Source organism: Lithobates pipiens, unplaced genomic scaffold (genome assembly GCF_037356315.1).
Source record: "Lithobates pipiens isolate NorthernLeopardFrog02 unplaced genomic scaffold, aLitPip1_a1.2 Scaffold_19, whole genome shotgun sequence".
NCBI classification, from domain to species: Eukaryota; Metazoa; Chordata; class Amphibia; order Anura; family Ranidae; genus Lithobates; species Lithobates pipiens.
The window spans coordinates 171,107,195-171,130,140 of record NW_027507764.1 but is presented as its reverse complement, the minus strand read 5'-3'; the positions used below and the strand labels follow the sequence as shown (position 1 = coordinate 171,130,140).

At 40.0% G+C, this 22,946-nt stretch overlaps 1 protein-coding gene across 1 annotated transcript in view; it reads left to right on the top strand.

Annotated features, from left to right (window-relative positions):
* The window catches only part of TCAIM (T cell activation inhibitor, mitochondrial), a 56,214-nt gene that overhangs the window by 20,560 nt on the left and 12,708 nt on the right, over nt 1–22,946 (top strand). Inside the window, exons 4-8 of the mRNA XM_077491471.1 lie at nt 10,619–10,772; nt 16,248–16,494; nt 18,618–18,740; nt 19,675–19,772; nt 20,310–20,401. Of these exons, the coding sequence (XP_077347597.1) occupies nt 10,619–10,772; nt 16,248–16,494; nt 18,618–18,740; nt 19,675–19,772; nt 20,310–20,401 (714 nt within the window). The remainder of the gene's footprint in view (nt 1–10,618; nt 10,773–16,247; nt 16,495–18,617; nt 18,741–19,674; nt 19,773–20,309; nt 20,402–22,946) is intronic.

Genomic DNA, 22,946 nt, shown 5'->3' with positions numbered 1-22,946 from the left:
AGAATATCTACAACAGACTACACTAACATCTCTTGCTAAAGCTGTTGCACATTTCACAGATAAGCTCTGTTTCTTCGGACAAAAATGGAAACCATAATCTACAATAGAAGTCTTCAGTAGTTAATCGTTTAGCACCACCAGAAAGATGGTTTATGGTGTGTGTTTGTAAATGTGTATATAAAAAAAAAATAAATAAATATATATATATATATATATATATATATATATATATATATATATATATATATATATATAGCGTTCCAGAGAGGGCCGGGAACAGTACTGTTCAGGGTTTATATGTCTCCCAGGCTCCTCTCATACACGTTCAGGAATCTCTGATCCATGGTCCAGTTCGGATCTTGATCCTCTACCCCCAGGCTAATTTAAACTCACCTGAGATAGACAGCCAGTGCTCTTGGCCTGGAAACCTCAGACAACTTCTGTCTAGGAGAGCAAAAGGTTGGTAAAAGCTATTAAGCTGTGGGGAAGCTGACAAGCTGTAGGCTTACTCAGCCTGGTATTTAGGGTCTGTAAATATTGTATAGTTAGTACCGAGACACTTTTGTTTTTGTTTGGCTATTTTAGTTCCTGTTTGTTTTTGGAACACTGTACAGCACCTGTATATAGACTTGTATATATCACATATAAACACCGCACTGTTTGTCACTACTTTACTGGATTTGGTATCTGTGCCTGAAAGACGGCTCATCCCAAGGAGCTTTGTACCGTTACCTGTCCTCCAGGTTAAAAAAATATAAATATATAATGTATGTGTGTATATATGTGTGTGTGTGTGTGTGTGTGTATATATATATATATATATATATATATATATATATATATATATATATATATATATATATATATATATATATATATATATAATACAGTGGAGACAGAAAGTATTCAGAGCCCCTTAAATTTTTCACTCTTTGTTATATTGCAGCCATTTGCTAAAATCATTTTAAGTTCTTTTTTTTTCCTCATTAACGTACACACAGCACCCCATATTGACAGAGAAACACAAACTTGTTGACATTTTTGCAGATTTATTAAAAAAAGAAAAACTGAAATATCACATGGTCCTAAGTATTCAGATCCTTTGCTGTGGCACTCATATATTCAATTCAGGTGCTGTCCATTTCTTCTGATCATCCTTGAGATGGTTCTACATCTTCATTTGAGTCCAGCTGTGTTTGATTATACTGATTGGACTTGATTAGGAAAGCCACACACCTGTCTATATAAGACCTTACAGTGCATGTCAGAGCAAATGAGAATCATGAAATCAAAGGAACTGCCTTAAGAGTTCAGAGACAGAATTATGGCAAGGCACAGATCTGGCCAAGGTTACAAAAAAATGTCTTCTGCACTTATGGTTCCTAAGAGCACTGTGGTCTCCATAATCCTTAAATGGAAGACGTTTGGCATGACCAGAACCCTTCCTAGAGCTGGCCAAACTAAGCTATCGGGGGAGAAGAGCCTTGGTGAGAGAGGTAAAGAACCCAAAGATCACTGGGGCTGAGCTCCAGAGATGCAGTCGGGAGATGGGAGAAAGTTGTAGAAAGTCAACCATAACTGCAGCCCTCCACCAGTTGGGGCTTTATGGCAGAGAGGCCTGACAGAAGCCTCTCCTCAGTACAAGACACATGAAAGCCCACATGGATTTTGCTGAAAAACACCTGAAGGAAGATGGTGAGAAATAAGATTCTCTGGTCTGATGAGACCAAGATAGAACATTTTGGCCTTAATTCTAAGCGGTATGTGTGGAGAAAACCAGGCACTGCTCATCACCTGTCAAATACAGTCCTAACAGTGAAGCATGGTGGTGGCAGCATCATGCTGTGGGGGTGTTTTTCAGCTGCAGGGACAGGACGACTGGTTGCAATCGAGGGCAAGATGAATGCGGCCAAGTACAGGGATATCCTGGACAAAAACCGAGTGCTCAGGACCTCAGACTGGGCCGAAGGTTTACCTTCCAACAAGACAATGACCCTAAGCACACAGCTAAAATAATGAATTAGTGGCTTCACAACAACTCCGTGACTGTTCTTGAATGGCCCAGCCAGAGCCCTGACTTAAACCCAATTGAGCATCTCTGAATAGACCTAAAAATGTCTGTCCACCAATGTCTACCATCCAACCTGACAAAACTGCAGAGGATCCCCAAATCCAGGTGTGAAAAACTTGTTGCATCTTTCCAAAAATGTCTCATGGCTCTATTAGATCAAAAGGGTGCTTCTACTAAATACCAAGCAAAGGGTCTGAATACTTAGGACCATGTGATGTTTCAGTTTTTCTTTTTTTAATAAATCTGCAAAAATGTCAACAATTCTGTGTTTTTATGCCAATACGGGGTGCTGTGTGTACATTAATGAGGAAAAAAATAAACTTAAATGATTTTAGCAAATGGCTGCAATATAACAAAGAGTGAAAATTTTAAGGGGGTCTGAATACTTTGTCACCACTGTGTGTGTGTGTGTGTGTATGTATGTATGTATGTATGTATGTATGTATGTATGTATATATATATATATATATATATATATATATAGTCTCTACTTCAGTATTTCACAGTACATATTGCCATTTATAGTTACCTCAGTGAACTGTAGCTCCCAGTGCCGACAGCACCCGTACAGCCCCAGACCATGACACTCCCACCACAATGCTTGACTGTAGTTAAGACTCACTTGTCTTTGTACTCCTCACCTGGTTGCCGCCACACACGCTTGACACCATCTGAACCAAATAAGTTTATCTTGGTCTCATCAGACCACAGGACATGGTTCCAGTAATCCATGTCCTTAGTCTGTTTGTCTTTAGCAAACTGTTTTCAGGCTTTCCTGTGCATCATCTTTAGAAGAGGCTTTCTTATGGGACGGCAGCCATGCAGACCAATTTGATGCAGTGTGCGGCTTATAGTCTGAGCACTGATAGGCTGACCACCACCCCTTCAACCTCTGCACCAATGCTGGCAGCACTCATACCTCTATTTCCCAAAGGCAATCTCTGCATATGACGCTGAGCACGTGAACTCAACTTCTTTGGTTGAACATGGCAAGGCCTGTTCTGAGTGAAACCTGTCCTGTTAAACCGCTGTATGGTCTTGGTAACCATGCTGCAGCTCAGTTTCAGGGTCTTGGCAATCTTCTTATAGCCTAGGCCATCTTTATGTAGAGCAGCAATTCTTCTTCTTCTTCTTCTTCTTCTTTTTTTTTTTTTTTTTTTTTTTTTTTTTTTTTAGATCCTTAGAGTTTTTTGCCATGTGGTGCCTTGTTGAACTTCCAGTGACCAGTATGAGAGAGTGAGAGTGATGACACCAAAGTTAACACACCTGCTTCCCATTCACACCTGAGACCTTGTAACACTGAGTCACATGACACAAGGGAAGGAAAATGGCTAATTGGGCCCAATTATGACATTTTCACTTAGGAGTGTACCCGCTTTTGTTGCCAGCAGTTTAGACATTGATGGTGGTGTGTTGAGATATTTTGAGGGGACAGCAAATTTACGCTGTTATACAAGCTGTACACTCTCACTACTTTTAGATTGTAGCAAAGTGTCATTTCTGCAGTGTCGTCACATGAAAAGATATAATAAAATATTTACAAAAATGTGAGGGGTGTACTAACATTTGAGATACTGTATGTCAAGTAAAAATGATTTAAAAAATATAATTACTTTTTTAATCAATTCACAAAATGCGAAGTGAGCGAGAAGGCGGAAAAATCTAAATCAAATGAACATTTGGTGCAACTACCCTTTGGCTTCAATCCAGCATCAATTAATTTAGTATTTCACAGTACATGTTGGCATTTATGCTTGTGCACACTATTTTCTTTTTAAAGATAGGTTGTCAGGTTGTTCCAAACTGAGAAATACAGGCAAATGCCAGGTATTCTTCTTGCCATACCATCAGGGAGGTGTGTGTATATTCTAGGGAAGGACAACCCAAAACATACAGCCAACGTCATTACGAACTACAGTGCCTTGAAAGTATTCATACTTATTGAAATTTTCCACGTTTTGTCACGTTGCAACCAAAAACTTAAATGTATTTTATTGGGCTTTTATGTGGTAGACCAACACAAAGTGGCACATAATTTTGAAGTGGCAGGAAAACTATAAATGGTTTGAAGTGTTTTTTTTTTACAAATAAGTATCTGAAAAGTGTGGTGTGTATTTGTATTTAGCCCCTTTTACTCTGATACCCCTAACTAACATCTGATGGATCCAATTGCCTTCAGAAGTCACCTAATTAGTAAGTAGAGTACACCTGTGTGTAATTTAATCTCAGCATAAATACAGCTGTCCTGTGAAGCCTCAGAGGTTTGTTAGAGAACCTTGGTGAACAAACTGCATCATGAAGGCCAAGGAACACACAAGACAGGTCAGGAATAAAGTGTGAAGCAGGGTTAGGTTATAAAAAATATGCCAAGCTTTGGGCGCATGCATGCGATCAAGGAAGATGGCCGCCTGATCTCCTCGCTCCATGCCGGCGGAACACTCCACCTCGGCTGATAAAGTGCAGGCTTCACCTCAGCACAAGCTAACTGGCTCCCAAGGCTGCAGATACCACACCACAAACCCTGTATCTGCCAGCGATACTAATCCCAATCGGAGTCCTCTGCTGCACAGGAAAAGGCAAGGGCAAGATGGCGCCTGAACCTCCCAAGCCAGACGACTCCATGCGGCTCTTCGCATCGGACCCTGCTTCTCCAACGGACAGCCTGCGCCAATTTTCCAACTGACCTGGTAAGCCCTATGACCATAGACTCGGACGCTCTGCTTAATAAATTTTGCTCTATAGTGCGAGATGAAATTACTATGGCCTCTCGCAAGCTCTCTGCTGACCTGGTAAAGGGTATTAAAGGGCTAGTTCACCTCACTAACCAATTGGAGCAACGCATAGACTTGGCTACAACAATGTTGGAGGGGTATGAGGAGGAGGTTGGTGGGCTAAATGCTGAACTTAAATCTGCAGGATAAGCTGTAGAATGCAGAAAACGGGGCCCGCAGAGATAACCTCCACATCTGTGGAATTCCTGAGGTCATTACTGACTTGCAAGGTACTGCTACTGCCTTCTTTCAGGAACTTGTACCTGAGATTCCCTATGAGCCTTTGGAATTTGATAGCATTCACAGGTCCCTTGCCCCTAAACCAACCGAGTGCCATAGATTCCGACGGAATGTGTCCTAACGGACCATTTTGTCGGATTAATCCGACTGTGTGTGGTCTCCTTTGGACTGTTTCCGACGGACCAAGTTTTCCAACTTGTCCGTAAAATTTTCCGACAAAATACTCCGATCGGACATACTCCGATCATGTGTAGCCTACCCCGATGGACAAAGTACCACGCATGCTCAGATCGAATTCCTAGACCAAAGCTATTGGCTACTAGCCTGAACGTAGTCCCGTCGTAACGAAATAACGGACAATTTTGTCCGACCGTGTGTATGCAACAGTTTCAGACAAAGTCCGTCAGACAAAATCCAACAGATTTGGTTGTCAGAATGTCCGACCGTGTGTACAAGGGCTTAGGGTTTCTCTTATTTTTTTCTCTTTTGTTTGTTTATTAGACCGCCAGATATTGCCCTGGTCAAGATGGTTATATTGATGATGTTTTCTATATTAATTTTATATATTTTTTTTTTTCATGTTGTATCCTCCTCATTAGAGAGACTCTTTACCACAAATGCTTTCCTTTAGATAAGAAAGTTTCTCTAAATGGACACTTATGTTTGGTAGGTATCATGACCCCTATGATACCTCATAAAGCTATTTTTGGGCTTCCCTTTTTCTCTTTTTGTCATCTGAAACGTTATGCTTGTAACTTGTGTAAAACCACTGTTTATGTCTCCTTTTTTATTACTAATTTATTTTTTTGCTCTGTTTTTTTACTACATAATGTAACCATCTAACAGCTCTCCTGTTATGTTTGATTATATCTTAATAAATCTTTTGTAAAAGAAAAATATCCCAAACTTTGAACATCTCACAGAGCCCTGTTGAATCCATCTTCCAAAAATGGATAGAGCATGGCACAACTGGAAACCTACCAAGACATGGCCGTCCACTTAAACTGACAGGCAGGGCAAGGAGAGCATTAACCACTTGCCACCCTGGTCAATTCTGACATTTCTCTCCTACCTGTAAAAATCGTAATTTTCTTGCAAGAAAATTACACAGAACCCCCAAATATTATCTTTTTTTTTAGCAGAGACCCTAGAGAATACGTTGGCAGTCGTTTTTTATCTTGCATGGTATTTTCACAGCAATTTTTCAAACGTTTCATGCATTAAAGAAAAAAAAAAACAGTAAAGTTAGCCTAATTTTTTAGTATAATGTGAAACATGATCCTACGCTGAGTAAATAGATATCTAACATGTCATGCGTCAAAATCGCACACGCTTGTGAAATGGTGCCAAACTTCAGTACTTTAAAAATACCCATAGGCGACGCTTTACATTTTTTTACAGGTTACGTGTTTTGAGTTAAGAGAAGGTCTAGTGCTAAAATTATTCCTCTCGCTCTAACGTTTGCGGTGATACCTCACGTGTGGTTTGAACACCGTTTACATATGTAGGCGCAACTTGTGTTTTTCTGGGAGAGAGCACGCGGGGGCAGGGGCGCTTTAAATTAAATTATTTTATTTTTTGTATTGTTAATTTTACTTTTATTGACACTTTTTTTTTTTTTCGCTTTTATTCCTATTACAAGGAATGTAAATATCCCTTGTAATAGAAATAGTGCTTGACAGGTCCTCTTTACATTGAGATCTGGGGTAAAAAAAAAAAATCTCAGCTTCCCAGCCGAGGTGGCGGAATTTTTTTAAATGCAGCAGCCAGGCGTGACGTCATAGCATCATGCCAGGCCTCCGAATGATCATAGAAACCCGTGGGACCATCTGGCCCACCGGAAATCTCTATGGTTAGCATCTGGGGCCGGTTGGTTTCTCCTACTCTGGTTCGCGGATGGCAGGGGCGAGCCAGTAGAAGCACTGAAGGCCGGCTTGGGCGGGGTGTCCCCTCCAGCTGCCTGTAAGAATGATCAAGCGGCTGAAAAGCCGATATGATCAGTCTTATGGTGAAGGGGATCGCCCTTCACCATAAGAAAAAAGGTGCTCTGGTCAAATGAGACAAAAATTAAAACATTTTGGCCCAAAAGAAAAACGCTATGTATGGTGAAACACTAACACTGCACATCACCCTGAACACACCATCCCTACCGTGAAAAATGGTGATGGCAGCATCATGTTGTCAGGATGCTTTTCTTCAGCAGGGACAGGGAAGCTGGTCAGAGTTGATGGGAAGATGGATGGAGCCAGATACATGGCAATCTTAGAAGAAAACCTGTTACAGTCTGCAAAAGACTTGAGACTGGGGCAGAGGTTCACCTTTCAGCAGGGCACCAACCCTAAACATGCAGCCGGAGCTACAATGGAATGGTTTATCAAAGCATATTCATGTGTTAAAATGGCCCATTCAAAGAGTCCAGACCTAAATCCAATTGAGAATCTGTGGCCAGATTTGAAAATTACTGTTCACAGATGCTCTCCATCTGACAGAGCTTGAGCTATTCTGCAAAGAAGAATGGGCAAAAATGTCACTCTCCTAGATGTGCCAAGGTGGCAGGGACATCCCCAAAAATACTTGCAGCTGTAATTGAAGTGAAATGTGGTTCTACAAAGTATTTACTCAGGGGGGCTGAATACAAATGCATGCCACACCTTTCACCTATTTATTTGTAAAAAAAAAAATTGAAAACCATTTCTCATTTTCTTGCCACTTTACAATTATGTGCCACTTGGTCTATGTTAGTCTATCACCTAAAATCTCAATAAAATACATGTAAGATTTTGGTTGTAACATGACAAAATGTGGGATATTTCAAGCACTGTATCTTCAGTGTAAAGGCGAACAAGGAGTCCTGTAAGTGATAGTTTGGCCCCCACAGAGCATCGTAAATAAAAAAAAAATAAAAAAAAATTAAATATATATTTTTGAAGACATTCTTATGTTACAGCATTTCTTCACACCTGAGTATTGTATATTCCTCATGGAATATCTCTTATTTTATACATGATTATGTTTTTACATTGAAATTGTAAAAAAAAAGTATGGTTTAGACATCTTGTTGATCATTTAGAATAGGGATGCACCGAAATTTCGTCCGAAAATGCCCTTTTCGGAAATTTGCCGAAATTTGAAAAACGGCAGAAAATGGGGCGTGGCCTGGGTGGGGGCGGGGCCCTGGTGCCGTCCATCATGGGGGTGTCCTATAGCGCAGGAGAGCCACCTCCGCCGCCTGTTTGATCACAGCGCTGGGAACATCACAGCTTTCATTTCAGTAGCTGTGTGTTCCCGGCCGCGCCGTCCCCCTTGTCCGGGCACTTTGATAGACAGATCAACCGCAGGATTGGATGGTTGATCTGTCTATCAAAGTGCCCGGACAAGGGGGGCGGCGCGGCCGGGAACACACAGCTACTGAAATTAAAGCTGTGATGTTCCCAGCGCTGTGATCAAACAGGCGGAGGCGGCTCACCTCTCTTCCCTTCACAGGTTGGCTGCAATATGGGACACACTGGCTGCAATGGGGCACTCTGGCTGCAACGGGGGACACCTCCTGTACCACGTCCTCTGTCTCTGACCATCTCCTGTACCACGTCCCCAGTCTCTGACCATCTCCTGTACCACGTCCCCAGTCTCTGACCATCTCCTGTACCACGTCCCCAGTCTCTGACCATCTCCTGTACCACGTCCCCAGTCTCTGACCATCTCCTGTACCACGTCCCCAGTCTCTGACCATCTCCTGTACCACGTCCCCAGTCTCTGACCATCTCCTGTACCACGTCCCCAGTCTCTGACCATCTCCTGTACCACGTCCCCAGTCTCTGACCATCTCCTGTACCACGTCCCCAGTCTCTGACCATCTCCTGTACCACGTCTCCAGTCTCTGACCATCTCCTGTATAAAAAATTTTTTTTTTAAATATGTTTCGGTATCGGTTTTGGTTTTCGACCTAGTGTATTTTTCATTTTCTGTATCGGTTTCGGCACCAAAAAACCCATTCGGTGCACCCCTAATTTAGAATAATAGCATGCAGACACCTCGAAAATCTTATGTGGCGTCTAAGCAGGAAAACTGGGGACTCCACATCTTTGAATCTGACTAGTGCCTCTAATAACTCATCTGAACGAGCCCTTAAAAAGAAAACCCTTAAAGGCTAAGTTCACTTTTTTTTTTTTTTTTTTTTTACTTTTCTAAAATCCAGCTCTCCTATGTACCAATATACCATGAATGTAGCTTGGTTGCAGAAACATAAAAGCCTTCTTTGATTTTGAGAATAAGACCTTACCTTAGCCCTTAGCAGTATTTCTTTGACGGCTTACCTGCTGACCTCATTAGCGTTCACCCATCAACTATGTTTCACAGCACCCCCCGCATCTCTCCAGGGTCCCTCCAGACGGGTTCAGGTTGCATGCTATACTCCCTGGGGCCACATGTAGCCAACTGTACACCCCTGATGTAGTGCAAGGGCCTGCCTGATTGGGTACAGAATGATTGGATAGATGGTGTGTCCTCCTATTTATATTGTTTTTTGGTAAATCTAAAGGAGATTATATAGTGTATGGCCACATTTGGACACCTAAAATTACTAGTTGCTCTTTCTGTGTCATTAATTAACGGTACACCAAAGACAGATGCAAGCACACATTTTTGCACATGGAAAAAAAAAACAAGTGACAAACGCAGTAAAAACATGTAACTCGCACCACGCCAAAATGTCCCATGAGCTACTTTGCAACGTGTAGAGCAGCCCATTGAAATCAATGGGCTGCCCTATGTGTGTGTATCTGGAAAAACAAGCCCAAAAATAAGCCTACAACACTAGGTGTGAATGGGGCCTGAAAGTGAAATTGGTGCATTTACACAAGAACAATGAAGCTTTATTAACATCTGTGTTTCAAAATGCATGCTTTGCCATGCGTTTCAGAAATGCTGCATATGTGCATTGTGCTTGTGTTGTGATTACATGTTAAAGGCTCCCCAAGTGCAACAAACGCAACAAAAACTGTGACAACCCACCATACTCCAGTCCAAAAAAAATCTTGAGGAAATTGTACAATCAGATTGTATAGAAAGTGGGTGGAAGGTGGTATTGTAGTGGGGGACACATCCTATCACTCCCTGTTTTTTAATGGAACAAGGAAATTTAAGGGTGCTTTCACACCGAGGCGTTGGCGGTAAAGCGCCACTATTTGGCCGCTAGTGGGACACTTTTAACCCCCGCTAGCGGCCGAAAAAGGGTTAAAACCGCCCTCAAAGTGCCGCTACTCGATTGATTTCAATGGGCAGGGGCGATTCAGGAGCGGGCACTCGCATCGGCTCTGGGCACACGCTGCATGCCTCCAGCAAAGCGTAAGGTAACGTCATATTGCCCAGCTGTGCCATTCCGCCGCAGTAAAACTGGTCGGCAAGTAGTTAAATGAACACGAGATATTTAGGCGTAGGGGCATCACAGGATGAGCAAGACAAAATTACATTGTAATAATGGTAGATATAAGTGTAAATATTGAAGGTATTTTTCAATCATTGTCTTGTTTTTTTCAAGGAGGTCAATGAAAACTCCCTAAAAAGGTTAAATGGATACCTGGAGAATCTTCAGAAGCCTGGACATCTTTCACACAAGCCAGCCCAGCTCACATTTTATGTTCGAGAAACTGAGCCGACTTCCGAGAATGACCAAGAATCCTCCAAAATACCAGGTTAATGCATCCCATATTTATGTCTGTTAAAATACTTAACCCCTCCACGCCTAAGTATTTTTTTTATGACACTTGTTGCTTCGTTGAAATCTATATTTTTTGCTAGAAAATGACTCGGAACCCACAAACATTATATATTCATATATATTTTTTAGCAGAGACCCTAGAGAATAAAATGGAAGTTGTTGCAAAACCATACAGTTAGCCCAATTTTTTGTATAATGTAAAAGATGCCATAATGGTTACCGGTTTAGAGTTACTAAGGAGGTCTAGTGCTATAATTATTGCTCTCGCTCTAACAATTGCAGCGATACCTCACATGTATGGTTAAACACTGCTTACATTTGCAGACGTGACTTGCGTATGCGTTTGCTTCTGCGCGCTAACACGAAGGGATGGGGCACTTTAATTATTTTTTTTCTTATTTATTTTATTGGTGCACTGTCCCTTTTAAATTTATATCACTTTTATTGCTGTCACAAGGAATGTAAACATCCCTTATGACATCCATTGTGACAGTAATAGGCATGTGACAGGTACTCTATAAAACCCCAAATCCCTCCTTTGCACTTAAAAGCATTCAAAACGCCAAGTTTGGCTGTTTTGAATACTGATTATTTTTTGTTTTTTTAATCTGGAGCCTTTTAAGACTCCAGTTAACCAGAAGTGATGTCTGGGTTACTAGATCCGAGACCCGATCAAAGCCAATTCCTCTGCGTCAAGTGATTAATGTACACCTGTTAAAATATGCCATCTTTTGTTTTACCCAAATATATCATCAGTTTAGATTTTGGTGCCGACCCTAAGATTCTTGGTGCCATTGTACAGTAGTTGACAGAACCTGTATGTTCATAATAATCCAGCACTAAATCCAGGGGTTTTCACTTTTGCAGTGCTTTAGTGCACAATGCCTCTTTGGGTGCAGCCCTCTTCAGACTGGGAAATCTTCCGGCCAGCTACAGGCATGGCCGAAATTGTTGGCACCCCAGACATTTTTCTGGAAAATCAAGTATTTATCACAGAAAAGTATTGCAGTAACACATGTTTTCCTATACACACTTTTATTTCCTTTGTGTATATTGGAATAAAACAAAAAAGGAGGAAAAAAAGCATAATGTCACACAGCTCCAAAAATGGGCTGGTCAAAATTCTTGGCACCCTTAACTTAATATTTGGTTGCACACCCTTTGGAAAAAATAACTGAAATCAGTCTCTTCCTACAACCATCAATAAGCTTCTTACACCTCTCACCCTGAATTTTGGACCACTCTTCCTTTGCAAACTGCTTCAGGTCTCTCTTATTGAAAGGGCGCCTTTTCCCAACAGCAATTTTAAGATCTCTCAACAGGTGTTCAATGGGATTTAGAGATGGACTCATTGCTGGCCACTTTAGAACTCTCCAGCACTTTGTTGCCATCCATTTCTGGGTGCTTTTTGACATATGTTTGGGGTCATTGTCCTGTAGAAGACCCAAGATCTCGGACGCAAACCCAGCTTTCTGACACTGGTCTCTACAGTGCGACCCAAAATCCTTTGATAATCCTCAGATTTCATGATACCTTGCACACATTCAAGGCACCCAGTGCCTGAGGCAGAAAAACAACCCCAAAACATCATTGAACCTCCACCATATTTCACTGTAGGTACTGTGTTCTTTTCTTTGTAGGCCTCATTCCGTTTTCTGTAAACAGTAGAATGATGTGCTTTACCAAAAAGCTCTATCTTGGTCTGATCTGTCCACAAGACATTTTCCCAGAAGGATTTTGGCTTACTCAAGTACATTTTGGTAAACTGTAGTCTTGCTTTTTTTATGTCTCTGTGTCAGCAGTGGGGTCCTCCTGGGTCTCCTGCCATAGCGTTTCATTTAAATGTTGACGGATAGTTCGCACTGACACTGATGCCCCCTGAGCCTGCAGGAATGTTTTTGGAACTTGTTTGGGGCTGCTTATCCACCAGCCGTACTATCCTACATTGCAATCTTTCCTCAATTTTTCTCTTCCGTTCACGCCCAGCGAGATAAGCTACAGTGCCATGGGTTGCAAACTTCTTGATAACGTTGCGCACTGTGACAAAGGCAAATCTAGATCTCTGGAAATGGACTTGTAACCTTGAGATTGTTGATATTTTTCCACAATTTTGTTTCTCAAGTCCTCAGACAGTTATCTTCTCCTCTTTCTGTTGTCCATGCTTAGTGTGGCACACACAGACACACAATACAAAGACTAAGTGAACTTCTCTCCTTTTTATCTGCTTTCAGGTGTGATTTTTTTTTATATTGCCCACACCTGTTACCTGCCCTAGATGAGTTTAAAGGAGCATCACATGCTTGAAACAATCTTATTTATCCACAATTTTGAAAGGGTGTCAATAATTTTGACCAGCCCATTTTTGGAATTTTGTGTGACATTATGGCCAATTTGCTTTTCTCCTTTTTTTTTTTTTTTTGTTCCAACACACAAAGGGAATAAAAGTGTATAGCAAAACATGTTTCACTGCAATACTTTTCTGTGAGAAATACTTGATTTTCTGGAAAAATTTCTGGGGTGCTAACAATTTCAGCCATGACTGTATGTAATTTTTCATTTTGAGCAAGAGTAAGGCATCGTGCATATCTTGGCATTCTAAATTGCAGGCTGAATCACTGTGATTCTGCCTGCGATTCGAAATAGCGGCAAATCGCAGGACGCCCATGCAATCACCATTCACCATTTTGCTGCAATTCGCCAGGCAACAATCATGGTAAAATCATGCACAAAATCTCTGACGCATTATGTAAAACTCATTATCTTACCTGTTTAGTTTGCTGCACGATTTCTTTGTTCTGTTATCCTATTTTATGCTAGGTGGTGTTTAATCATTTTATTTTATTTCATTTTGATTAAAATAAAATCTGTTACACCAAATGTAAACTTTTATCTATTTGTTTATTTTATTTAATTGATTTCAAGATTGATTTTTGTCTTGTGTAATAATAAGTTTTGCAATTGTATTACTGATGGTTTATTCCAGATAGGATTTATGTTATGTTAAAGTATAACTAAAGGCAAAAGGTATTTGTTTTTTTGCTTTGGATAGAGAGAAAATGGATTAGAACACCTGTCAGGTTTTTATCATTCTCCTTGTCCCCGCTAAGGAGATTCACCTTCCCTATTTGTCTTTTTTACAGTTATCTCGAAGAGTGAAAGTGGAAGAAAATTCCCAAATTTTAGGTTGTCACTAAAACCGTAATAGAGGGAAAAATCTTCCAATTTGAACTTTACATCTAGTGACCATGGGGACAACCAGAGATTCCATCTTTATGGAGGAAATTCCTCTCATTTCCTGCTTTGACTATGGGACAGGAAGTGAAAGGAATTCTTCCCAATGGGACACAGATGTCAAACAAACTGACAGGGTTATAACCGCCCCCTGCTCTATTCAAGAAGAAAAAATGTTTTCCTTTTATTTCACTTCTAAAGAGATCTCATATTATAAAGGTTTTTAATAACTAATGTTTTCATTGCATGAGATTTTTTTTTTATTCAAGCTTTATTATGAAATGAGCAGTGCAGTCAGTACACACAAACTGTCAAAGATCCAGATTCAGGAAAACAGTATTACTAACCATATCTTATAAATATCTGTTTACCCATAATCACTCCTAATTCGGATGCACTAATTGGGTAAAAAATGTATTTATTCCGGTTTACTCTAATTCTAAAAAAAAAAATTTCCCATGAAGCCAAGGCATAGGGATAATACACGCACCACTCACAAAAATCCAGAATACAGCTAGCTTACAGTTTGAGCTGCTAACTTTTGACTGTTCTGCAGTAAAATCTCTAGCAGTGTGAGCAGCCCTAAACGCTCCCCTGGTGGACTATAGAATAGATCAATTTCTTATCTGCATAATATAAGAAGGAAGCATTCTGTAGACCAACAGGGGAGAATGGAGAAAGTGTTGTCAGCTTGGCACAGAAAGACAGGCAGTGACTGGATTTCTGGCAGAATCAGTAGGTATATTTCTTAACGTGCAGTATTTTTAAGAAGACAAAATGTGAGGAAATGTGCTTATATTGTAGACATTTATTGAAAAAAAAGTGTGTGTGTGTATGTGTGTGTGTATATGTATATGTGTATATATATATATATATATATATATATATATATAAATTTTACTGTGCAACAATTGTAGACAGGTTTGAAAAAAAAATGCTGTAAACTAGCAATGCTTTCAGAAATAGAAGCACTATTAGTTTTTTTTTTTTTTTTTCAGTTAACAAAATGGAATGTAATTGAAAAGAGAAATCCAAATAATATCAATATTTGGTGTGATCACCCTTTGCATGCAGTTTTTGAAGCAGGTAGGCTGTTCCAAACATCTTGAAGAACTAAGCACAGATCTTCTGTGGATGTAGGCTGCCTCAAAGCTTTCTGTCTTTTCATGTAATCCCAGACAGACTCAATGATGTGAAGATCAGGGCTCTGTGCGGTCCAAGCCATCACTTCCAGGACTCCCTGCTGTTTTTTTACACTGAAGATCATTCTTAACGCCATTGGCTGCATGTCGTTGTTTTGCTGCAGAATAAATTTGGGGCCAATCACACACCTCCCTGATTGTATGGCATGATGGATACATTTCTGTCTGCATTTCTCAGCATTGAGGACCCCATTGATCCTGACCAAATCTCCAATTCCATTTGCAGAAATGCAGCCCTTAACTTGCAAGGAACCTCCACCATGCTTCACCGTTAGATGCATTGTTGTACCGCTTTCCAGCCCTTTGTGAACACATTGCCTCCTGCTACAGCCAAATATATCGAATTGTGACTTGTCAGTCCAGAGTACCTGCTGCCATTTTCTGCACCCCAGTTCCTATGTTTCCACCTACATTTTTGGTTAGTTTTCCAAGATGTTTGGAACAACTTACTTGCTGAGTTCCTTTAAAAACTGTGTGCAAGTGTATCTATAAGAATCAAAGAATTAATGATGTTTTAAAGGCAAAGGGTGGTCACACAAAATATTGATTTGATTTGGATTTCTCTTCTGTTAATTTACTTTCCATTTTGTTAATTGATAAAAATAAACTATGAACACTTCTATTTCTGAAAACATTCTTAATTTACAGCATTGTTCACACCTGCCTAAAACTTTTGTAATATATGTATATTCATTCTACAAATTGACTTAAGTTGAAGTACAATGTTGGTGTGCAGTTGACAACACTCCACATGTGTGTTCCTCCACTTTTACAGAATTAAACACTGCCATAACTGCATTTTTTTTCTATTTTTTTTAAACAATATCAGTGTGAATTATGCTTTGTTTATGTTACTGCAAATGTTCTGTACAAAAATATAGATATCAACAGGAAGTATTTGTAGGATGAGAAAATACGCCAGCTTATGTCTCATTAGGTTTGTGTTTTCATCCTTAGCATAAATGTGCTTATATGAACAAAAAGGTAATCATTTTCTTTTTGTTGCTTTTTGTCAGGATTCCGAACGGTCAGCTTCACTTTAGATAGCAGAGACATGCTCAGCACGGTGTTGGGTATTCTCAATTCTTGCAGCTTGTCCACAGACCATGTGCAGTGTTCGGTTAAAGGTACGGCATCTCCAAGGAAAGGAGCAACCACATTTTACAGACCCATCAAGTGGGACAAGAGCTATTATGCCTTCACTGGATTCAAGGACCCAGAGGAAGAAATGGCACAAGCACATAGAGCAGAAATGACTATTATGCAAGTAACATCCAAAGCATTATTAGTAATGTTTCTTTGCTTCTTGTAGGCGTTGCCCCTTATTTATCATGGGGACTACGCTTTGTGCACCTTGTTTTGCTAGCTACTCGCTTACCATTATTAAAGTTGACCTTTCAGCATGAATAAATTACTGACGTCACAATATACAGCAACATAGATAAAATAAAACTGTACTTATTTTTATTGATTAAAAAAAAGAGTCCTTAGGCTGCAATCAAGTAACCTTACTTAAACTTAGGCTGGCCTGGCTATACATGATTTTGTTTTGTTTTTTCGTTCAGCAAGCAGACAGAACAAAATAAGTCGACAGATTCCTCTATCCACACAAGTTAGGTGGATGGAGGAATCTCTTCTTGCCAGGACATGATATTCTGACGGCAGGACTCTCTGCTGTCAGAATACACTGATCAGCGGCTGCAGGCACTAGTTGACAACAGTATTCAAACCTTCTCATTCAACAGAAGTCAAACTTCTGAAACAGATTAATTTTGATTATTATGAGCAGCTTTAGAAGAAATCGTTAGCCTGCTGCAGGCAGCAGAAAATACTACTTCAGTCTCCTTTTCTCTGATCATCAGACTGCAACATTGCAACTTTATATCAAGCCACAAGCTGAAAGGCTTCAGCAGTCAAAAACTGCACAGAAACCAGAATATGTATACATTGTTTCATCTCTAAAGCCGGATACACATGGGCTGAATGTTGGGAGATATTCGCTGATTCAAATAAACACCCATGTGTAGGTCGGTTTGTCTGGCTTCTGTCGGAAGAGCATGCTGGAAAACCAGCAGCTGACCGACTCCTGATCAGCGCTCTCAGCCAATGGCCGAGAGCCTGATAGAAATGTTGTTCTGGCGGGCGAGCACCCCCCCCCCTCCATCAGAACACAGCAGCTCAGCGGATCGCTGTACTAACGTCAGATGGTTAGTACAGCTGCTCCGACCAGGGCCGTCAAACTGTTAGTGTGTACCAGGCTTAAGACATTGTCAGAGGGAGTATTGTTATCTTTGCCAGATGTAAAAAAAATCCTGCTAGCGTTACACATATACATTTCTTGCAATTGACTTTACAATATGCATGATGTTATTATGATCAAACGTATCTGATACTAGGTTCACTACAATGTAAATGGCACAAAGTTAGATGATAATGTCTGATACTTATGTTGATTAGCAATGGTTTGAAAATTACTTGATATGACCTGCATTGTTTTTGTGTGTGTGTGTTTCATGCAAATCCACCCCTCATACTGATTTTATAGATAAAGAATCATTGATTTTTTTTCTTTGCGGTACGTTTCATAAAATGTCCTTCATCATATGAAGAAAGTTTTACCCTTTTCTTTTCTCAAGTGTTTCTGTGATTTAAGGGTAACCGCAAAAAGCCAAAATAATAATTTGAACTATTGTTGGTACATTACAAAGTATAACATTGTAAGTACTGCATGTTCCTTTGAACTAAGATTTTTGTTAGAGACACAAAATACTTTCAAATGAGAGTTGAATGAAGCAGTTGCAGTCTGCTTTGAATGACTGCAGGTCTTGAAATCGCCTTCCTACTGACCAAACCTAGCACTAGAATATGAATGGGTTTGACTCTAGATGTATTTTTTTTCTTTATAAAAATCAATGGTAAAATCATTTAATCTGCACTGAATTCTTTTTTCTGGGTCATTGAATCATTAAATAAGGGAAGTTGGAGAATCATCAAGCCAACCAGAAAACTAGCCTTTTCAAAAGAGGTCTGGGTTATCGGCACATAATTCTGTTACGGAATTTCTTCTTTAAAACAGTTGTGGATTGTCATCAAATGAATACATTTTATGACGTATTGCTTTGTAAGCAATAATTACTCCCCTTTTTTTTTCCCTGCCATGTAAGACCCTGTTGTAATGTTGATAGATGTGTAGATCTTTCTTACAGTGAAGAATGTCTGTTTGAAGCTCAATCTGTATTACTCTATTGTGTCTGCTTAATTTAAATTAGCACAGTTAACAGTTTTATGGTGTGTTCCTAATGTTCTTCATGAATCTATTAACTCAAGTTCATTTTTATTTTCTTCAGTTTTACCGGCTCTCAAATAATTTTTTTTTCTTCTTTTAGTCCATGGTTAGAAAGTAACCGAGAAGTAGCCCTAAAGAAGCTGCAAGACAGTATTTCTTTAAGGGAAGAATTAGAACGTTTAAAGAAAGATTTGTCCGACCGACTTCAGCTGTCTGATGTCAGGTAAGCTATTGTTCACCAAGAATTGTTAACAATATTTATGTGATAAATGACTTGATAATCACTTAGTAGAGGTGGAAACACTATTGCTGTATAATAATTTGGACGCATGCTATATGTAGTAAAAACAATAAATAAAATTGCCAGGCTTTATTCATGCCCACTTAAAACATTTATATACAAAAATAGCACTCTTGTAAAAGCATACTAATTACCAATATTATTCAACACCTGTGCTCTACTGTGAGGAAATTGATCTGTAAAATCTGGCACTACGCTGCTGTATAAAAAAACAAAAAACTCTTGTGTTACTCAAATGCCAAAACTACAGACTTCCAGACTAGTGCTAGTTTATCAGCTGATGCTTTCTTATACAATACCTACTTCAACTGATAAATTCCTATGTCAATACTATGCTTTCTATGTGTTTCATACTGTAAATTAGTAATGTTCATGGAGGCCTCTGTTTTTCTGAATGTGACTAAAGTGTTTTTGTTTTTGTAAGATAAAAAAAGTTTTTTTGGATAAAGAATTAAAAAAATTAAAAAGTTTGCGTGTGTATTAAATCTTATAGCACATATCTTAAGCCAAAACATAGGACACTTTATTGCCTTGAACTCGGGTAGCTTGGGTTCGTTAAAGTTTTCATTCTTTAAGTGCTTTGGTACATTAGCATTTGTGCAGATGTACGCAGTGTACGCTTCACTGCAAACTGCTGCTAGTCAACGCAAGACAAGGCAGGAGAAGGGGTACAAACAAAGCTCAGAGGTCGAATCCTGCTACTGCTAATAAGATCGTATGTTTATGAACCAGAAGAGGTAACTGTACAGGTATCAATTGTTATTTTGGTGTTAGTTTTGCATTGTGTTTTTTTTTTTATATGATATTTTAAGAAGTTGGCTTCATGGATAGAAATTACATTTCTCCTCTTTTACAGGTGGCAGAGAAGTTGGGGTATCGCTCACCGTTGTGGGCAACTTCATAGTCTAAGCCGACTAACTCAACAAAGCAGTGAGTCTTTAAAGATGGCAAAGGGTAAATATTCCATCTACACCACATCTTGTTGTTGTGTTGCTAAAGCTTTACATTCTCTTGCAGCTTTGTTTGACCTATCATCTGGTTATTGTTTTTGGAGAGAAATGTGGGGAATATAATGTGTGCATGCTGCTTTTCTTAGGAGATAAACAGGTAATTGGCATGGGTGGAACATGTATACCCTTTTTTATGACTGCATTTTCCTGATTTTTTTTGTCAGTAATTTAGTACAGCAATAAGCTTCCCTCACATTTCGACACATACAGTACAATAATATAGTCAATTTATCACAGGATATTCATTCCTATTTGTTCTTTATCTAACCTACCAATTTATCACTTGGAAGCTTAATGGGCCATTACAGGCAAATGTATTCACAGACCTATTTTGGCAGGCAAGGATCCATTGAATGTGCACCAAAAACTTGTGTTGTTTCAGTTATACCTCATGTGTGTGCCTCTTCATCTTGCACAATAATGTTTGACTTCTTTTAAAATGCTTGCTGTAGCTATTGCATGATCATATTTTTCTGCTTAGGACGCATAGTGATATTTACAGATCGAACTGGCATGAATGCAGCCGGACATGTAATGCTAGGGACCACAGATGTCCATCACCACTGGACAAGGGTAAGCAATCATTCTGTAGTCAGCAATTGCCCATGAACAAGTAATGGATTATTCCTTGTGAAACTCTTTTTGCAAACAATTCTCATGTATGCATGCAACAATTATTGGAAGAAACATTGAAGGTTTAAGCGAAATCGAAAGCTTTTTTTATTTTTTATTTTTTTTAAATAATATACATGTCATACGTACCTTCCCTGTGCAATGGTTTTGCACAAACAGCCCCAATCCTCCTCTTGTGGGGTCCCCTACCGAACCTCCTGTCTTCAACTAATGCCGACATCAGAAGCTGCTTCCTGTGAGGTGCTCATCCTGGCTTGACCCCGAGTGTCCATAAACACAGACAGCTGGCTCAGCTCCACCCCTCGCCACCTTTTTACAGGATTTGATCGACAGCAGCATGAGCCAATGGTTCCTGCTGCTGCCTCACTGTCGCTTCGGGAAAGAGCGAGCAGAGACAGCCATAGCTCTAGGGCTCAGCACTGAATTGAGATTTGGCTCAGGTAAGTGAAATGGAGGGGGGTTGGGGTGATCTTAATAAGTTTTTTTTACCTTAAAGTGATACTAAAGTTTTGTTTTGTTTTTTTGTTAAAAATAACAAACGTGTTATACTTGCCTGCTCTGTGTAATGGCAACCCAGATCCTCCTCTTCTTGGGTCCCTCTTCGGGCTTCTGGCCCCTCCCCTCCTGTTGAGTGCCTCCACAGCAAGCTGCTTGCTATGGGGGCGCCCGAGCCGAGCCACAACTCCCTGTGTCCATTTAGACACAAAGCTGTGGCCCCGCCCGCCCTATCGCACCCCCTTTCTTTCCTGATTAGCTGATTGACTTTGACAGCAGCAGGAGCCAATGGCACCACGTTGCTGTGTTAGCCAATGAGAAGGGGAGTCCCAGACAGCCGAGATACTACTGCTACATCGCTGGATCTAGATGGGAGTTCAGGTAAGTATTGGGAGGCTAAGCGGAGATCTGCACACAGAAGGCTTTTTATCTTAATGCATAGAATGTATTAAGTTAAAAAAAAATCTTCTACCATTTAAACCACTTTAATGCAGAAAATGCATTGGGGTGAAACCATTTGCCTTTTAGAACCCCTTTAAATCATCCTTACACAAACAGGTTTCAATGTTGCCAACAAATGATCAACCTTTTTTCTCCTTACAGAAATGAACATATATACTACTCTTGTATACAGATGCTCAAATTTGTTGCATCACTTGTAATATTTGGGTAATGTGTGGCCCACTTTCCAAAAGCCACAAGGCCCTGGTGTTGAATTTAAGCTGCTTTTCAAACATAAGTCTGCCATAAACTCAAAAAGCAACTAGGAGAAGAAACAAGGGATGTGAAGGAAAGAGAGATGTGTACCAACTGTATATTCTGTATAAATTGTAATGCAGTTGCCCCTCTGAGTCTTAATGTCGTTAGTCTTTGGGATATAGTGAACCGTGTAGCATCTAACCTATAGCAGTTACTGAAGGTCTTGTGATCCTTGGGTACTCCATAATTAAAGACATACAAAAAGAAAATTCTAAGTCTTTAATTTATACAATGTCCATTATTGATTGCCTACCCAGCCTTTACTATCCTTGATTTGATGCAGCATTCCTTCTGTGTGTTCTGACATGGTCACCAAATCGTCCTAATGACCTGGCCTTCCTAAGCAGGATGAAAGAGAAACTGCATTAAGTAGCTTTCGAGCAAGAAAAGCTAGCATGGTAGATGCCGGATGCTTACAATGTGCTGCTGAAATGTTTTAGTGTTTGATTTATAACCATATTGTAGGAAAAGGTTTAGTTTTTATAGCATACAGGAGACTTTAGTAATAATGTTCTGTCTGTGCTTCTCTTCAAAGAATGCTCAATATGTTTTCAATTCCCTAGGGCCTGGGAAAAATAATCTGTTTGTTCATGAGGATATATATCAATTAAATAAACCGATGTCTTTATTTTTGCTAGTTTTATTCAGATGATTTTAACATATAGTGTGGAAACGTATCAACTCTGCTACACAGCAAAGTATATTGTAGAACAGGAGGAATAAGCCAGGCCAAGTGCTAGATTTACTAAAGCTTGCAGGTTAATTCATACATTCTCCCTTCAGCTCCTCAAAAAAATAGCACTGCGCTAATTAAACATGCACACATCTGGAGGAGGTAGTCCCTTCCAGGGCTATGCGCACAATGCTGAATGTGTTATTATTTTATGGCAGGAAAGCCATACTGCTGCATTGGAAGAAAGCCAGGGCTCCTGAGGTCTCCTTCTGGAAGGGTTTGATCAACTCGATGCTGCCCTTTTACAAGGCCACCTATATGGCTAGGGGGTGCATGAAGAAATTCGACAAAGTATGGCACACGTGGTTCAACGCTGAGTCAACAGTGGGATGAGAGGGCCTGAACTCACATGGTTGCTCGGGTGCTGGGCGTGTTACTGTTGAGATGGCTGGGTGGTGATTTCGTGACTTCTGTATCACATCTGGGGGAGTATGACAACTGAAGGTATGATACTGAGGATACCTTGCTAGGGTGATGTCAGACAACGGATAAATCCGT